Source organism: Phytophthora infestans, genomic scaffold (assembly GCF_000142945.1).
Source record: "Phytophthora infestans T30-4 supercont1.5 genomic scaffold, whole genome shotgun sequence".
NCBI classification, from domain to species: Eukaryota; Oomycota; class Peronosporomycetes; order Peronosporales; family Peronosporaceae; genus Phytophthora; species Phytophthora infestans.
The window spans coordinates 1106380-1122789 of record NW_003303754.1 but is presented as its reverse complement, the minus strand read 5'-3'; the positions used below and the strand labels follow the sequence as shown (position 1 = coordinate 1122789).

The window sequence follows — 16410 nt, the reverse complement described above, 5'->3', positions numbered from 1 at the left end:
CAATGACGCTGCCGTGCTCGGCGTGGGCTTTCTCCGTTGACACGTCTCACACGTACGTACACATGTGCTGACCACTTATACAACTTGGACCACGAGTGCATCGAGCTCACCGAGCCATAGGTCTTCTCCCGACCTAAGTGCCCGCTCACAGGCATATCATGAACTTCATAAAGGATTCGATACTTTAGATACTCATCATGAAGAACGACTTCACGAGGGTTATTCTCAGAGTCGGTGCTGTAGTACAGCAGGCCGCCATCGAGCGAATATCGATGCAGCCTCGCGCGTAAGCGCCCAGACAAAATTTGTCAGAGTCTTTAAGCGCTTCGCTTTCAAGAGCCCATAGCAGCGCTTCGCACATGTCGATCTGTGCATACGCTCTGCGTATCAGGTCAGGCACTGACGACGTCACTGTCGTGACATGAGCTAACTCGTAGTCCGGCCTACGCGAGAGCGCATCTGTCACTACATTAAGCCACCCCGGCTTGTACTTCACTTTGAAATTATACTCGGCAAAGAAGGAAAGCCATCTTGCCATTCTTTAAGAGCGATGAGGCGACTGTGTCGCAGTGCGTAGCGACGCATGATCAGTAAAGATCACAAAAGGCTTAGAGCCTAGCAGGTGTACCCTGAATTTGACTAGAGCATACTTCATAGCAAGTAGCTCTTTGTCATGAACCGGATAGTTCTTCTATGCAGCTTTGAGCTGGCGAGACTCAAACGCAATCACGCGTTCACACCCTTCGGCATCTGCTTGTAGTAAAGCACAACCGATTGCAAAATCGGAGGCGATACAGACGACGCTAAACGGACTATCCAGGCCCTGTAGCGCAAGGATCGGAGCCTGGAGGAGGCTATACTTCACAGCCTCAAAGGCTCCGTCGTGCTCGACGTTCCAGCACCATGGTGCGTCTTTCTTAAGGAGATCTGATAATGGCCGAGCCATCTCCGCGTAGTTCGCGCTGTACTTGCGCAAGTAATTGGCTAAGCCTAGCCACTTGCGTAAGTCTTTTTAGTTCTTGGGAGCCGCCCAGTCCACGATGGCCTTGACTTTGGCAGGATCTGCCTTAAGCCTCGCTTTACAATGAAGCACCCGAGTAAAGGTATTTCCTCCGCGCCAAAGACGCACTTGTCCAAGTTGGCATACAAGTTATTAGTGCGCATGCTCCGCTCGCACGTGGTCAATGTGGTTATCCACGTCTGACTTTCCGTGCTCAGCACGACTATGGACGGATATATCGGCAAAGTACGTTTGAGCGTACGCCCGGTGGGGTCTAAACAGCTGCGTCACAAGACGATTGAATTTTGCTGGTGCGTTCGACAGCCCCTGGGGCATCACCAGCCACTCCCAGAGCATACCGCTCGGAGTACGCTCCGCTGTCAGCGGAATGTCGCTCGCTCTCATGAGCAATTGGTAGTAACCATCGACAAAGTCGAGCGAGCTGTACAGCGTACAGCCTACCACGTTGTTCTGCAGAACATCCTTGCGAGGAATCGGAGTTTGCGCCAGGATAGTGACCACATTTAGCTTGCCAATAACATGATCAATGCGCCACTTGCCGTTCGGCTTAATGACACAGAACATGGGTGTCGAGTGCGGAGACTTACGCTCACGCACCATCCCTGCCTCGTGCCTCGCACGGAAGAATGCGTCAATGACGTTACACTGCTCTCTCGGCAAAATGCCATTGCCTTGTCACGTAGTGTTTGGTTCCAGGAACCAGGTCAATCTCATGACACACGCATCGATCCGGAGGCAGGCCCATCGGTGGGTCTTTCGAGACAACGTCTCCATACTCCTTCACCACAGGATAGAAGGGATCCGAAGAATCTTTTAGGGTCGCCGATCCGCTTCTTGCGCTCAGCGCCTTCTTGGCGTCCTCAAGGACCGCGTCGTCCACGACGGATGAGGAGTTCATCTTCTTCTCAGGTCCCAGCAGGACCCTCTCGGCTAGCTCCTCTGCCTTCAAGGCTTCGTCAAACCCGGCAATGGACATCTCGTCCAGCTCTAGCAGAGCGTCTGCAGCGGGCGGAGTGTCAAGGCTGATGTCGCCTTCGAACGCACCCGTCACTACGTTCACGAGTGTGTACAGCTGCTCACAGCAATCACGTGACGCCTCGCCGCTCATCACGTTGGACGCCTTGTCCGACGTCGAAGACGTCACAGACGCCCTGCGTCTTCTCCTCCTCTCGCTCTGCGACAGAGCCCGGCCGGATGAGGGCGGTATGGCGACATCTCCATTCCCGCCACCGGGTGCAGCAGCACCATTACTACTCGAAAGGATACAGTGTCTCGCAATACACTCGGCTGAAAGCCAAGAGGTCCTTGACCTTCACACAGAGATCTACGTGGGACTTCACCTGCATCTCCTGGGCCACGCCCATGATGCCTCGACGCGCACTCGACCGCGACCCGCGGGCCACGCAGCGGTAGGTCATTGATCAGATTCGTACCACTCAGTGGATAACGCGCCACTCCGCGTTCGTCCTCACCAGGACCCAGCAGTGGGTCATTAACCTGACCTACTGCGCTCAGCGGATAGCGTACCGCACCACGTACGCCCACAGGGTAAACAGCACCCTCGTTGCTAGCAATTTCGGACATACCTATGGCCAGCTCTACGGCCGCCTCGGTCTCGTGCTCGCGCCAAAAGCGCTTCTGCTTCCTAGCAGAGGTGGGTTCATGACTCACCAAAGCTCCACTAGGAGCAGGGTGCGACGCACCCAGCGTTTTCGACTTCCAGTCGATCCATGACTCATGACGTTCCGGCCATGCCATGCCAAGGATGAGGTCATACCTCGCATCCAGGTCTAAGACCAAACAGCGTTCCACGCTATCAAAGTTCTCAAACTTCACGCCAAGGTCGACAGAGACCTTCGACACAGTTGCCAGTGTCCCCGTCGCGAGACGGACAGAGATCGTATCTCTCGTTGGCACTTCCAGTGCCTCAGCATACAGCTGACTCCCTTCCCGGGTGGAGCGACGGGCGTAGTTGCCCGAGGCTCCCGAGTCAATCCAGACTCTCCATGGCTTTGCAAAACCCTTCACGCTCGCTTGAACGACCAGCAAGCCCGGCTTGCACACACGCTTCTCGTAAGAGAGCGTAACTTTCTTCGGGGCTGAGCCTCGTTGCCCTCTATCTCTTCGAGGTACAGCAAAACTCCGTTCTTCCCAGTAGGCCGCCCCGAGCCTACTGGGAGTTGGTGTTTTCCGGCGATGCCCCGGAGGGTTGGGAGGCGCCGGAGCCTCGCGCTTCTTGCGCAGAGGGCAATAGGCCCTCAAGTACTTAGTGCTATTGCACTCAAATCATCGGCGGATACCGGCGCGCCGCCCCGCAGCAAGAAGCTCCGCTTCTTCATCTTCAGCACAGCTGAGGTCCATCGGCTCTGGACCGCTCAAAGAGCTTGCGCTACTAGCGCTCCAATCAGGTCGCGCCGACGTGAAGTTGTACTCGGCATTCAACGTCACATCCACCGTCTCTTCGAAAGCGTTAGAGTGTACACAGAACACTTCCGTTCGAGCTGTGCTCACACGACTTAAGGGGTCCAGAGAAGGACATTCTCTCCATCCTCCCCCTCGAGAGGTTTTACGCTCCCATGAGCGGTTTCAGTCTCATAGAGTCTTCACGCGTCATCGACGCCGCCGCCGTTGCGGCACTCATCTTCTCTTGGACGTGCTTCGCGAGCGCGTTCTCGTAGCGTGAGAACGATTCCAGCCTGGTGGTAACCGACTCTGGACCTTGCGATACAAGATGAGCCACGCCCTCCGGGTCAAGCAAGGCCATAAGCTTATTAAGCGCGTCCTGCTGCGCCGGGGGGAAATTCGCGAACACGGGATGTTCCATCCTCGCAGAGGATACAGTCAACCGGCTCAGGAGCCGGATTGACTACAAGTGCTACCAAGTGCAGCGGGGCTGCCGTAGCTTTAGCGTCAGAGAAAGACGTTTGACTCAAATAGTCACTAATACTAAGCTCCTTATCCAAAGGACACTTACAGCCCAAGACCAGGGCTCAAAGTTAATACCTTAACTTTTGTTCTTCAAAACCAGAAGTGTTTAATTTACTATTATTGCGGCCAAGCCACCTAGAGGTAAATGTATCTCTTTAACTATCTTGAATAGTTAAACCTAATCAGATGCATAACGTGTGGCTTTCAGCCAACGTATTGATAGACCTTGTTAACTCTCCAACTTATGAACTGAGCGTTTCTTAACTCTTCGGGTATTCGTACCCCTGTGTGTTCCACACCATGTAACCCCGCTACAACGAGGGCAAGTACGAGCTTTTGCTCCGGCGAAACGAGGCTAAAGATGGTGGTAAGGATAGCAATGAACCAGAACGTGGTGATAGTGAAGATGACGATGATGTCATCTCGTAGGGCGACGCCGTTGACATGAATGAGGCGTTCATGATGAAGCGTTCGTCGCTTCTCTGATGGTAGGAGAGAACTCGCTGCGGGGGGCGGTAAAGAAGCAGCGCGAGGCCAGTACTTTTACGGATAGCGCTTCACTGGATCGGCTAGTCTTCGAGTCGTAGATGCGAACAACTCGTCGATAAATGATATCTACAACATTAGACTCATTCTCCTCGGCTTCCTCGTCATTTGGCAAAAGCGCAATGGTGCCCCGCTCACGTGGCCGCTCAAACAGTATACCCGCTCTCCTCATCTCGTTCAACCTTCGGACCACAGTAACGCTTGGTGTCGGTTCGATCGAGAACGCTTTCGCCGGCGTACTCTCGTTTGTGCAACAGGCCATCAATTGATGTAGCCATTACCCCATTTTTTTCCAATCGCAGTGCGTTAAATCTCTCTTTAAAAGCTCTTGACAAGGTTATTCGTGGTTGTGAATGCTGGGTATGGAAAATCTGCCGTGGGGAAAACCGACTCGACAACCATACCTTCGCAAATCACCCTTTGAATGATAAATGTCCCATGGACTGCGACCATTCCTTGAACACGCGCCTCTTTGAGTTGCAATAACCTTAGTCTCGGCTGTAGCGTAGTGAAGCCCGGTCTCGTTTTATGATATCGTCTTATCGTCATGATGCTCTCAGGTGCTTTGGTCACCTTATGGTGCTGGCAGCACCGGTTTGGTGTTTTCTGTACAGAAAACGGTGTTGGGGGTACCGGTAGGGTCTCTATGCGAATTCAGTGTTTTTCAGATCCAGTTTGAATAGCGTTTAGAAGTCGAACACAGCCTTAGTTTGATTATCTGTATGCCATTAACCCGTTTACTAGCCTCTGAGATTTTTTATACAGAAGCTCGGGTGCGCACAGTTTTGCTTGGCACGTTTTGCAGGTTCGACCACAGGATCATTTTTATAAAAGCAGCAGCTCATTTAGTATTGCAGCTACTGAAGTGACAAGCTGTTATTGGGCAGCCACGTGCTCCAGAAGTTCCTCGGTCACTTCTAAGTCCTTGTCGGCAAAGAACTTCAGCCGCGAAGCATGTGCATCAAGTTCTTCGCCGCTCACAAGGTGCTAGACCTTAAAAAGGCTATGTGGCTCCGCTGTAGTGACCGAGTAGGGACCAATCTACGTGACGAGTAGCTTTGTTTGTCTCTTCTCATCGACACGTGATCGCAGTACATAATCGCCCACGTTGAAGTTGGCGATATTGTCGCCACGTTCCTTTTTCTTGTTGAGCAGTGTCTGCTTGAGACGGGCGTCTGTAACTGCTCTGTGCATGTCTTTCACACTAGCTCGCAATCGGGCCAAGCTTTCTATCGTCCGAAGAGCGTGTTGGCTGTACGCCTGAAGCACTTTCAGGCCCAACGAACACTGCTTGCAAAGGTGGGGGGGGGGGCGGGTCTAGACCGGTGAACAACTCATCCGGTGTTTTCTTGGCCAGTGACGGTACTACAGTATGGTTGAGGCTGGCCTGCACGACTGGAATTTGCCTGGGCCAGTCACGGTGGTTGATCTTGTAGTCTAGTATCAGAATCCTTAATACTTGCAATATATGACACGTTCGACAGACCCATTCATCCATGGGCTTTATGTTGGCGAGAATATTTGCTTGCACTTGAGTCTATTACAAAGCTCCTCAATCACTTCGTTCTTGAAATGAGATCCTTGATCACTGATCCAATCTTTCGGAATGCCGAAACGGCTGTGCCACTCCATAATAGCATCAGCCGCAACGGTACTTGTAGGTAGCTCACACTTAACCAATTCACAGTAGTGACTTGCATCATCCTTCAGCACCCACAGATATTTCAAGTCACCAAACGATTCACCAAGGTATAGAAAATCCCAGTAAAGCGCTTAATTTCGCTCGTTGGCCCGGTAAGGCTCGCTCCAGGGCCTTGGCACTATCTTCCCTCCTTTAACGTGATGACAGAGTAAGCAACGTTCCAGAAATTCGTCTACGCATTGGCGTAGCTGAGGCACGTGGAAGATGCGTCCCAAATGGGCCAGCATCGCGTCCCTTCCACAAAGGCGTTGAGGGCCGCAATGTGCTATAACACACATGCGTTGGAGAAGTTCAGTAGCATCTGTAGGGACCCACAACTTGTTGTCTTTGCTTTGGACCCCGTCTTCACCTTCCTCTAAGCCGTTTAGCACGTCCTCGGATCCGACCTTGAGTTGAGCAGCCGCGATAGTGTCTAGTGTTGGCCACACAAAGTCATCCTGGTCAAGCGGCCGCAGTAACAGTCGTTCGCGCTGGCGGCGTGTTGTACTTCGCGTAGCCTGGTACAGGTCGGCGTACATGCCCAACGTGATACCCTGTCCGCCCAAATGTTATCGTCTCCGGCGATGTGATGTATCTCATACCGAAATTCTCCAAGTCTCATTGCCCATCGAAGCAACTTCCCGCGTACATCCTTTTTCACAGTGTCTTGTGGGGCGAACACATGGATTAAATTGCGGTGATCACAGTGTAATCGAAAGCCCGTTGGTCGTAAGAGGATGTGGGGTAGTTTGTCGCACGCTGCAACTATTGCGAAGGCCCCCTTCTCAAGCACACTCCATTTTTCTTGTGAACCCGTGAATGTGCTACTTAGACAGTGGAGCCGTCGATGAGTTTGCTCTGCAATCGGTTTGCCCATTTCCCACTTCTCAAAATCCGTCACAATAACACTTCATGCTACGTCCGAGGCGTCTGTGAATACAAACAGCACGCTTTGTGGACTAGGGTATGACAATGTAGCTGTAGTAGCTAAACAGTCCTTGACTTTATCAAATACAGCTCGTTCCTTGTCTGTGAAGGTCACCGGTAGCTTTGCTGCAGCACGCTTGATCCGTTTTCCACTTCCTAGTGTTACATCAAGTCGCTTCTGTAGTGATTGTACATGACCAGCATAGCTAACCAAGCTGTCTCGCATCCAGTTACACGAGCAAAGCAATTGCTGCAATTCGCCTGCATTGGAAGGCAACGGCATTTTGCGTAGAGCAGCGACTCGTTCCGGATCATGATGAACGCCATCTCCGTCAATAAGTTTACCCACCACTTCACTGAGACGACTTCGTGGCGCTCAATTTGATGCCAAACTCGTCCATCAGCGAAAAGAGCTCGCTCAACTTTTCCAAATATATATATCCACATCTTCTGCATACAGGAGCAGATCGTCTATCCATATCAAAAGGTTTTTGTGAAGCAGACTAGCGAAACAACGCTCCATCGTCACTTGGAAGTGTAACGCTGCGTCACTGCATCCCGGTGGTACACGCGTTGGTGTATACACATTGGCGTCCGTTATGTAGCTGAGCGTTTCCTGGCTGGCCTTAGCCAAAGGTAGCTGCCAGAACCCTTTGATAAAGTCGAAAAGTCCGAAGAAACCCATGCCTCTGACGGGTTCCGTGATCACGTGCAAGATCGGCATGACACCTGCAATGGGCTCCGTCTCAGCGCTAACCGGTCGATAATCACTTGTCTGTCAAAATTCATCTATGCCTGGTTTCTTAATGGGTAAAGCTGGGCACGCCCACCGACTAGAAGCGTTCTCGAACACCCATCCGAAGCGGACTAGTTCATCGTTGTATCCCTTCAGAAATCTTCTGATGTGCGGCGGGTATGCTCTTTACTTGCATCGAAAAGGTTTCGCATTCCTCCTTAGACGGATCTCTAAAGGGTCAACCTTAGCCGCTTAATCAGGCCCAAGATGTAGCCTCCAGATGTCGTACATGTACACAATCGTACGAAGCCGGTCCTCCTTCTCTGCAGGAAATCCATGTTCCAAAGCGTTGGCGATCATCCCCTCAACTGATTGCCGAATCTCATTGTCAGGTGAAGTTCCACTGCAAAAACGCTCACTGTACTTGATCGGGGCGCAGTCGTCTGTCAGGGTCTGCTTGGCCAATTGTTCCAGTTGTCTATCAATGCTGATTCCCAAATCACTGATAATATCTTCACCCACGATAAATCCATCTTCGTCTTCTTCGATCACTAGCACTTCGTACGATTTAGCTGGCCTCACAGGTTCAGCCGCAGGGTGCATCATGAGTTGTAACAGCACAGACTCCTTTGCCTGAATCGTGTGCTTACCCACTGTCTCGCATACAATGAGTATCTCCAGCAAAGTGGTTTTCACAAGTCCACCCAACTTCTTAAGCTTCATCAGGTAGCGAGCACTGATGATGCTTTTCGCGGCCCCAGTATCTGCGCAATAGGGCATGGACAATCTCTCTTCCAATATGATAATCTTCGCTTGCTCCAAGAGACAGTCCTTGATGCGCTTCAAGCTTCACGCACCAGTATTGTGGTGTTCGTGCCCTTATTGCTGTCACAACGCTCATGCATCCTACGTAAGAGGTCTTTCGTCTCATCATCTGTAGCGGTCGGACACCGCGTAAGCCAGTGGTCGTCTATGCACTTAAGGCAGCCACCTGTTGGAGGCTTGGAGCTCTTTTGCTTTTCAGTACTCTGCTTACGAACAATAGCTCTTGCTAGCCGTTTACCGTCGGCTCTCTCCACTTTCCGGATTTTCAACCGAGGTTGAGACAGGTCACTGTCGTTCGGGGAGTCCTTCCTCCTTCGATCGCTGTAGTCATTCGACCGCGGCCGCTTGCGCCGCTGAAAATCGCGGTTCTGCTCAAGAGCTTTGGCCAGTATGAGCTTGAACAGCTCTTTCTCACTATCTTTGGCTGTCCTGACTTGGTACTTGACTGTGGTTATCACTTCATCACGCAGGCATCGCGGTTGCAATGACTCCATCAGCAGTTTACATATTAGCCGAATACCTTCGTTTCCAGTGAACAATTCTTGCTAACCTTACTCTTCAACAAACTCTCTGCCTCGAGCAAAGAATTGCATGATGCGTTCTTTCACGTCACTCTCAGTCATGTCGATCGTGAAGTTTTCCTTGAATAAAGCAGCGACGTCAGGAACAGAGTTGTTCTGGACGGAGGAGATGATCTCGTCAATTTTGGTCCGTATGAATTCATCACTGACAGTATCAACGCTGACGTCCCAGTCAAATGCGGTTGTCAAACGATTTTTTCACGCTCACAATCACTTCTGCCATCTTGTCTGCGTCGTTCTTGCATCGCATTGCCACCTCGTCCTCGTTTTCGCGTCGAGTGTTCGCCACCGCACCAGGTAGGCGTGCGAAGTACTCTTCAGCTGGGGTGCAGCAAGTGGCATGAATAGCACCACTGGTACAGTCGAACTTCCGTCAGAATCTGTCGCTTTTGGTGTCTGAAGCATCGGGTTGCTATGCGTTGCTCTTGTCAGCTTTAGCTTGTACTGCTAAAGCAATATTTGTAGTAGGTCACGCTCAGAAGAAAGCTCAAAGACACTCGAAGAAAGCTGGCACTTCCTGTAAAGCATTGTCGCCGATTGTATTGAGCATGTCGACTAGCTGTCAAAAAAGAAATTAAGAAACTAAAACATGTACCTCGACTTGCTCCGCTACACTACCATCACCAGCGTCCCAGTGATGGTGTTCAGCTCGTAGAACTTCAACTTGTACCAGCTTGAGTAGACGAACAGCCCCAGAGAACAGCAGGCAGTTCTGATAAGCGACTATGACTTAACAAAAGATGCTCAGCTTCAACTTCATTACTCGCTGAGCCACATCTATATGGCTGACTGCAACCACATGATGCTGGTCAACATCACTGACGTACTCGACGGCATTGTGTGGGCTCAGTTGGGATTTTAAACCACGATTCACTACACAAACACAAATTTCACTGATGGGCATGGCACATCGCATAGACATTATATGGCAAAGCGAATATCAAGCAATTTCCATACATCAGTAATACGATCTGTAAAGTACTGATCTTTACGTTCTGTCAAAATATCGACGGTTACTGTTTTCACATCTACTATCCACCGCGTAATCAGCGACGATCAAGTTTTTCTGAGAAATCGGTGTGAAATAAGCAGACTCAGATGAAAGCCACGCGTGAAATACGTGTTTTTTTATCTTAGCACTTGATGTTCAGCTGATTTGGACCAACTACACGAGCTTTAGCCGAAATGTACGAAATGAATTCGCTCTCTCCGTGGAATTTTATCGTCCTAAATGTCCATTCTCCATTTTATTGTATAAATGCTTGAACACAGTGGCGCGAATGGACTTGTAATAAACAATGCGGCATTTTTCGAGGCATTCACGAAGCTATTTCTGTATCTGGTACTACTTGATGTGAATCTGTTTTAGACACCTACTTGCGGATAATTTGATTTGTCCGCGGTTCTAATTCCAACATCTGTGTAAGTGGGGTTCTAACTGTCATTTATGTAAGCAACGGGCAGATGCTACGGCTGTGAAGCAGGCGCAAGAAGTATATCAACGCTTTAGCGGCTTACAGGGCGGGATATATTTTACACTATTAGTATGTGTCAGCTCAAACACGGCTCTAGCTCAATTCGCGCGCAATAGCGGTTAAAAAAAATACCAGGTACTACCACTTAGTCACACATATGTACCAATACGATTTTAAAATCCACTAGATAAAAATCAGTACAATTGCAGACAGCATAACGTTCCAATTCGTCAGCCGCTTAGTTATCGTAATACTTGGGACGATAATGCGTGAGAAAAAAACTTAAATTCAAAATTTGTATTTAGCGTTATCGAGATAACGTTGGCCTATTGATTTTCGCACTTAACCGAAACAAAACCATTTTTTGTAAACTTCCATCGAAAAAACTGTAAAACTACCCTTATTCAATTGCTTTTAACAAGAGCTTTTAAAAAACACTTAAATCTCTAAAATTGAAAAATATTGAGCTCACAACACTCCTAAATGTATCGTCATTTCGAGGGCCCATAAATGAAGGTAATATTTTTGAGCGACCACAACTTCTTCAGTTTTAAGCATTCCGCAGCTTATAAGGGCTCAACAGATAGAGGAGATGGGGTGCTTAAATCGCGATTCGTACTTAGGTTCATAAGTATCATTTTGTTTTGGGTTGTCTCAAATGTGAATACCAAATTAGATAAATCTGTATTTCACATTTCAAAGCTTCGTGCAGAGCAATAATTTTTTTTCGAAACTGGACTTATTTCAGGACGATGTGAACAGCATATAGACACAGCAGAGGTCAGAAGTAATTGCGATCCCAAGAACTAACCTGGCAGCCGTCGTCAGACCTACCACAGAACATGATAGCGACTTTTAATGATGAGGAGCTTGGCGTGGCTTGGCCAGTCGACTATCGGGCCAGCATACTAACGGGGATCATGGCAGTTGACGGAAGGCCAAGACATAGCTAGATATTGTTCCAATATATTTAAATTGCGACAATTTTTATGATTGGGAGTGCTCATATTGGAATTTTTATTGCGGCAAAAAATTGCCATTAATACAATACAGTATTGTATTTTTCGACCTCTGAGACACAGTAATCGCTTACATTTCAAATACTGTATGTACTACTGTAGTACTTGTACGCAATATTCATTAATTAATAATGTACCCGTTGGGTGTTTTTGCGCGTCTGTGAAACGACGATATTTCAGATAAAATCCGAATAAATCCAGTAATCTGTCTCAATGAAGAACACCGAGAAACTTATATGTAGCCTTCAATATGTTATGTGGCTGATCTTGCGTCAACTTACTATTCATATGTAATGGCTCCCTGTAACCTCGCCTTTATCTTTTATATTGCATTTATATATTCATCAGGTGCTCTTTATTGAATCGGAATACTGTAACATAGATTCGTTCCAGTAAGTAGTCGAAATAATATGTTAGATCAAAGGAATTGACCCTTTTCTGACAAATATTGTTCCAAACCCTGGAGTATCTAGATAGTAGAGATCTTTAGTTTTAGCAGCTACAGTCCGCTTTTATCACGAGAAATAACGTTGGAGACTTCTAACAAAGAACTTATACGAATTCGCTTCGACGTAGAGCTTTACCAGCAGCGCATCCACGCTCAACACAAAACCGAAATAGTATGCTCAGCGACAATGATACTGGCTCAACCCAATACTATTAAGAGTAGCCAACGATACATTGTCTTGTGGACAGATACACTGCTAAATGAAGCAATAAATTTTGCATTTATGAAAACTGTCAATATGTAAAATTGCTGGAAGAAGGAATGTGTGGGGCTGTTGGTTTGCTAGTAAAAACCGAAGTGAATAAGATTGATGTTATCGTTCTTCTACTTGTCTTTCCTGTCCTTTGTGCACTACCTGCTCCAACCAACTGTCGCTACCAACCATGTAGGTGCTGTACTATATGGACCAATCACAGGACGGTTCACTACTGAACCGGTCCAACGGCCCGAACCGAGCATGAGCGGTGCACTGCTCAACACTCCCACTCACCGCTTACTGCACGGTATCCACCTTCTCCTTGATACCGCTAGCGTTCCGCAAATACTTGAGCGTCTTGGTGCCAAGCCCCTTTGTGGGCATGTCCGCGAGTTGGTGCTTAGTGTCCACGTAGTCGATCTTGACCGTTCCGTTTGCTACACTTTCCCTCGTGAAGTGGTGCTTGATGTCGACATGCTTCGTTCTGGCATGATAGCCAGCGTTCAGGGCCAGTGCTATCGCCCCTTGGCTGTCTTTCCAGATCTGCGTAGCCTCTTCCTGGTCCTTTCCCATGTCCTTCAACATCGCGCGCGTCCACAGTACTTCTTGGGTGCACAGGCTCAACGCCATGTACTCAGCTTCTGCAGAACTCAGCGCTACCGTTCTCTGAAACTTCGACTTGAAAACCACTGGGCCGTTCCCGATCATCACCATCACACCTGACACGGAACGCCTATCGTCGATATTGCTCCCCCAGTCAGCGTCCGTGAAAGCCTCAACCGTGACCTCGCCCGATCCTCCGTTGTACACGATCCCAAGTGTGCGTGTCGTCTTCAAGTACCGAAGCACACGAATCGCAGCTCGCCAGTGCGGTAGACGAGGGTTCTCGAGGAATCGCGACAGCTGCGTCACCACGTAGGCAATATCCGGCCTAGTACACGTCGTAATGTACATCAGACATCCGATTAGGGAACGGTACGGTCTTGCCTGCATCTCCGTACACTCCGTCTTCGTTCCTGGTGACTGCTCCTTCGACAACTTGAGATTGGACGCAGAAGGGATGTCGGTACCCTTAGCGTTTTGCTGCCCGAACCGTTCCGTTACGTCGTCGATGTACCGCGTCTGCTTGATCATCAGTATTCCAGCGCTCTTGTCGTGGTTAATCTCCATCCCCAAGATAAACTTCGCGTCGCCAAGCTTTTTCATCTTGAAAGCGTTCTTGAGGGCCTCTTTGACTTCACAGATCTCATCGCGGGTCTTGATAGCGATGATCATGTCGTCCACATAAAGACAAACATAGATGTAACCGTTCTTGGAATGCTTCACGTACACACACTGATCTGCACCGCAGCTCTTGAAATCGTTCTTCATGAAGACTCTGTAAATGGTTTTGTTCCAGGCGCTCGCAGCCTGCTTCAGCCCATAGATTGCCTTGTTTAGCAAACAGACGTGATCTTGAGCGTTCTTGATGCCGAACGGTACCTCCATGTAGACACGGTCCTTCAGCTCACTGTTCAGGAACGCTGTGTCTGCATCCAACTGTTCCATCTCGTATGCGTCCGCAACACACACAGCCAAGACTACACGGATTGAGTTCATGTTCGCCACAGGGGAGTACGTCTCGAAAAAGTCAACTCCGTACTTCGGCTTAAACCTCTTAGCCACCAACCGTGCCTTGTAACGAATCACTCGACCGTTCTCATCACGCTTCTTGACAAACACCCAGCGACAACCAATGCAACGGACCGTTTTTCGCGGTACAAGTGTCCAAGTACCGTTCTTCTTGTGCGATAGAAGTTCTGCCTCCATCGCCTTCCGCCACTCCGCTGCTTCATTGCTTGCAACTGCTTCAGCGTACGAGTTTGGCGTGTCAGGTACACCGTTGATCCTTGCCGCATACGCCAACACTGCTTCTGCAAGTAGGCCACCTTCGTCGATTCTTGGACGCTTAGGTGCTGGTGGACCATCACTTCCTTCCGACTTCCGTTCCTCATCACGCCCCAGACCGTCCTCCAAAAGAAACACTGGCACTCGAGAGCGCCTTGAGCGTTCTACTTCCGGACAGAATACTAAGCGATCCTCCTGGAACGGTTGCGGGTCATGGTACTCTGCCAGTTCCAGCCCAGTGGAGGTCTCACCTTCCAGTGGCAGAGATTGTTGTACACTGATATCCTGATCCGGTTCCACGTTGTCCATCTCGATATCTTGAACGGGTTCTTTCGACATCTTCCATAGATTCATCCACTACGGGACCCTCAACCGGATTTGGGGTCACTGCTACATCAGTGTCCTTGGTCACGTGAATGACCGTTCCTTGTCCCGAGCACGGTGTATCGTATATACCGTTTACTTCACGTTCGTCAAGCTTGACTGACCGTGCCACCTTGACCTTGGACGCTTCCAAGTCGTAGACACGATACACCTTTGTGTTCTCTGCGTATCTGAGGAACACACACTTGAAACTCTTCGGATCAAGCTTTGCTCTCTTTGCGTTGTCGATGTGAGAGTACCCATGAGACCCGAACACACGCAAGTGTTCCATTCGTGGCTGCTCCTTGAAGCCCACCTCGTACGGCGTCATGTTTGATCGCTCCGTGTTCACCGAACGGCTAATCAGGTACGCTGCGGTACTCACAGCCTCTGCCCACCATGTCGTCGACATACCCTTGTAGTGCAGCATGCTTCGTGCCTTTTCCATGATCGTACGGTTCATCCGTTCAGCCACACCGTTCTGCTGAGGGCTGTATGGCACAGTACGCTGATGCATGATACCGTTTCGAGCACATAGCTGCGTGACCTTCTTGTTCACATACTCCGTTCCGTTGTCAGAGCGAAGACACTTGATCCGTTCCCCCCATTGATTCTCATAGAACGCTTTGAACTCGGCCAGCTTAGTGGTGACTTCGCTTTTGTTCATCATGAAGTACACTACCACGAACCGTGAGAAATCATCCACAAATGTCAGCACATACCGTGCTCCACCTTTGGAGACCGTTCGCATAGGCCCCATTACATCCGTGTGGACTAACTCCAGCACATGTGAGGTCTTGCTCGTTGACCGTTCCGGGAACGGTGTCACAGTCTGCTTCCCCTTCATGCATCCACCGCATAAAGTCTTGATGCCACGGTTCACGACTGGCATACCGTTCGTGGCAGACTGATTCCTGGCCATACCGTTCTCGCTGGGATGCCCCATACGAGCGTGCCAAATCTCCCACTGGTTGTCAGCCCCAACGTATTCCACGAACCGTGCTTCTTCTTGTTCACAGTCAAGCACGTACGCCTTGCCAACCTTCTTGCCCAGTGCCACAGCACTGTTCTTGCCCCAGATGACACACGAGGAACGCTGGAACTCCACACTTAAACCGCGCTCCGCAAGCTTCCCAACCGACAGCAACCGTCTGTCAAGTCCTGGGATGTACAGAACTTCCACCATCTTGATGCGCTTGCTATCCATGCCGGTCAACTTGACCGTTCCTCTGCCTGCGACCTGCAACTTCTTCTCATCTGCAATTGTTACCTCGATGTCCGAGACCATTCCCTCATAGTCGAACGGATCTTCACGGTACGGTGTCATGTGTGAGGTCGCACCGCTATCGATTAGCCATCCAGCGAACCGTTCTTCGCCCACAGCAAATACCGCGTCGTCCTCAGCACCGTTGCTCCCTCCCGAACAGTCCCGCTTCATGTGACCAGCTCGATTACACTTGAAACACTTGCCCTTGAAGCTACCACCGTTCTTCCTTGGATTGTTCCCCTTTCGACCGTTACTTCGGCCGCCCTTGAACCGTCCACCGCTACCGCTCACAGGAAACGCTTTCTCCGTCGTCTCCTTCTTTTGCAACCGTTCGTGCTCCTTCAACAACTTCTCCTTGACCTCAATGAGCGTGATATCCTTAGCGTTCTCCATAATAGCCGCAATCAGCTCATACTCCGTCGGAAGGCTGCTCAGCAGTACAACTAGCTG

The 16410-nt window shown here is 49.7% G+C and overlaps 1 protein-coding gene across 1 annotated transcript; it reads right to left on the bottom strand.

Annotated features, from left to right (window-relative positions):
* Nucleotides 1-6051: 6051 nt before the first annotated feature.
* PITG_04119 (uncharacterized protein) lies at nucleotides 6052-6805 on the bottom strand (the record flags this gene model as incomplete). Its single annotated transcript, XM_002905779.1, has 3 exons — nucleotides 6052-6113; nucleotides 6547-6730; nucleotides 6779-6805. The coding sequence occupies 3 exons, from the start codon at nucleotides 6803-6805 to the stop codon at nucleotides 6052-6054; spliced, it is 273 nt and encodes a 90-aa protein (XP_002905825.1).
* Nucleotides 6806-16410: the final 9605 nt, after the last annotated feature.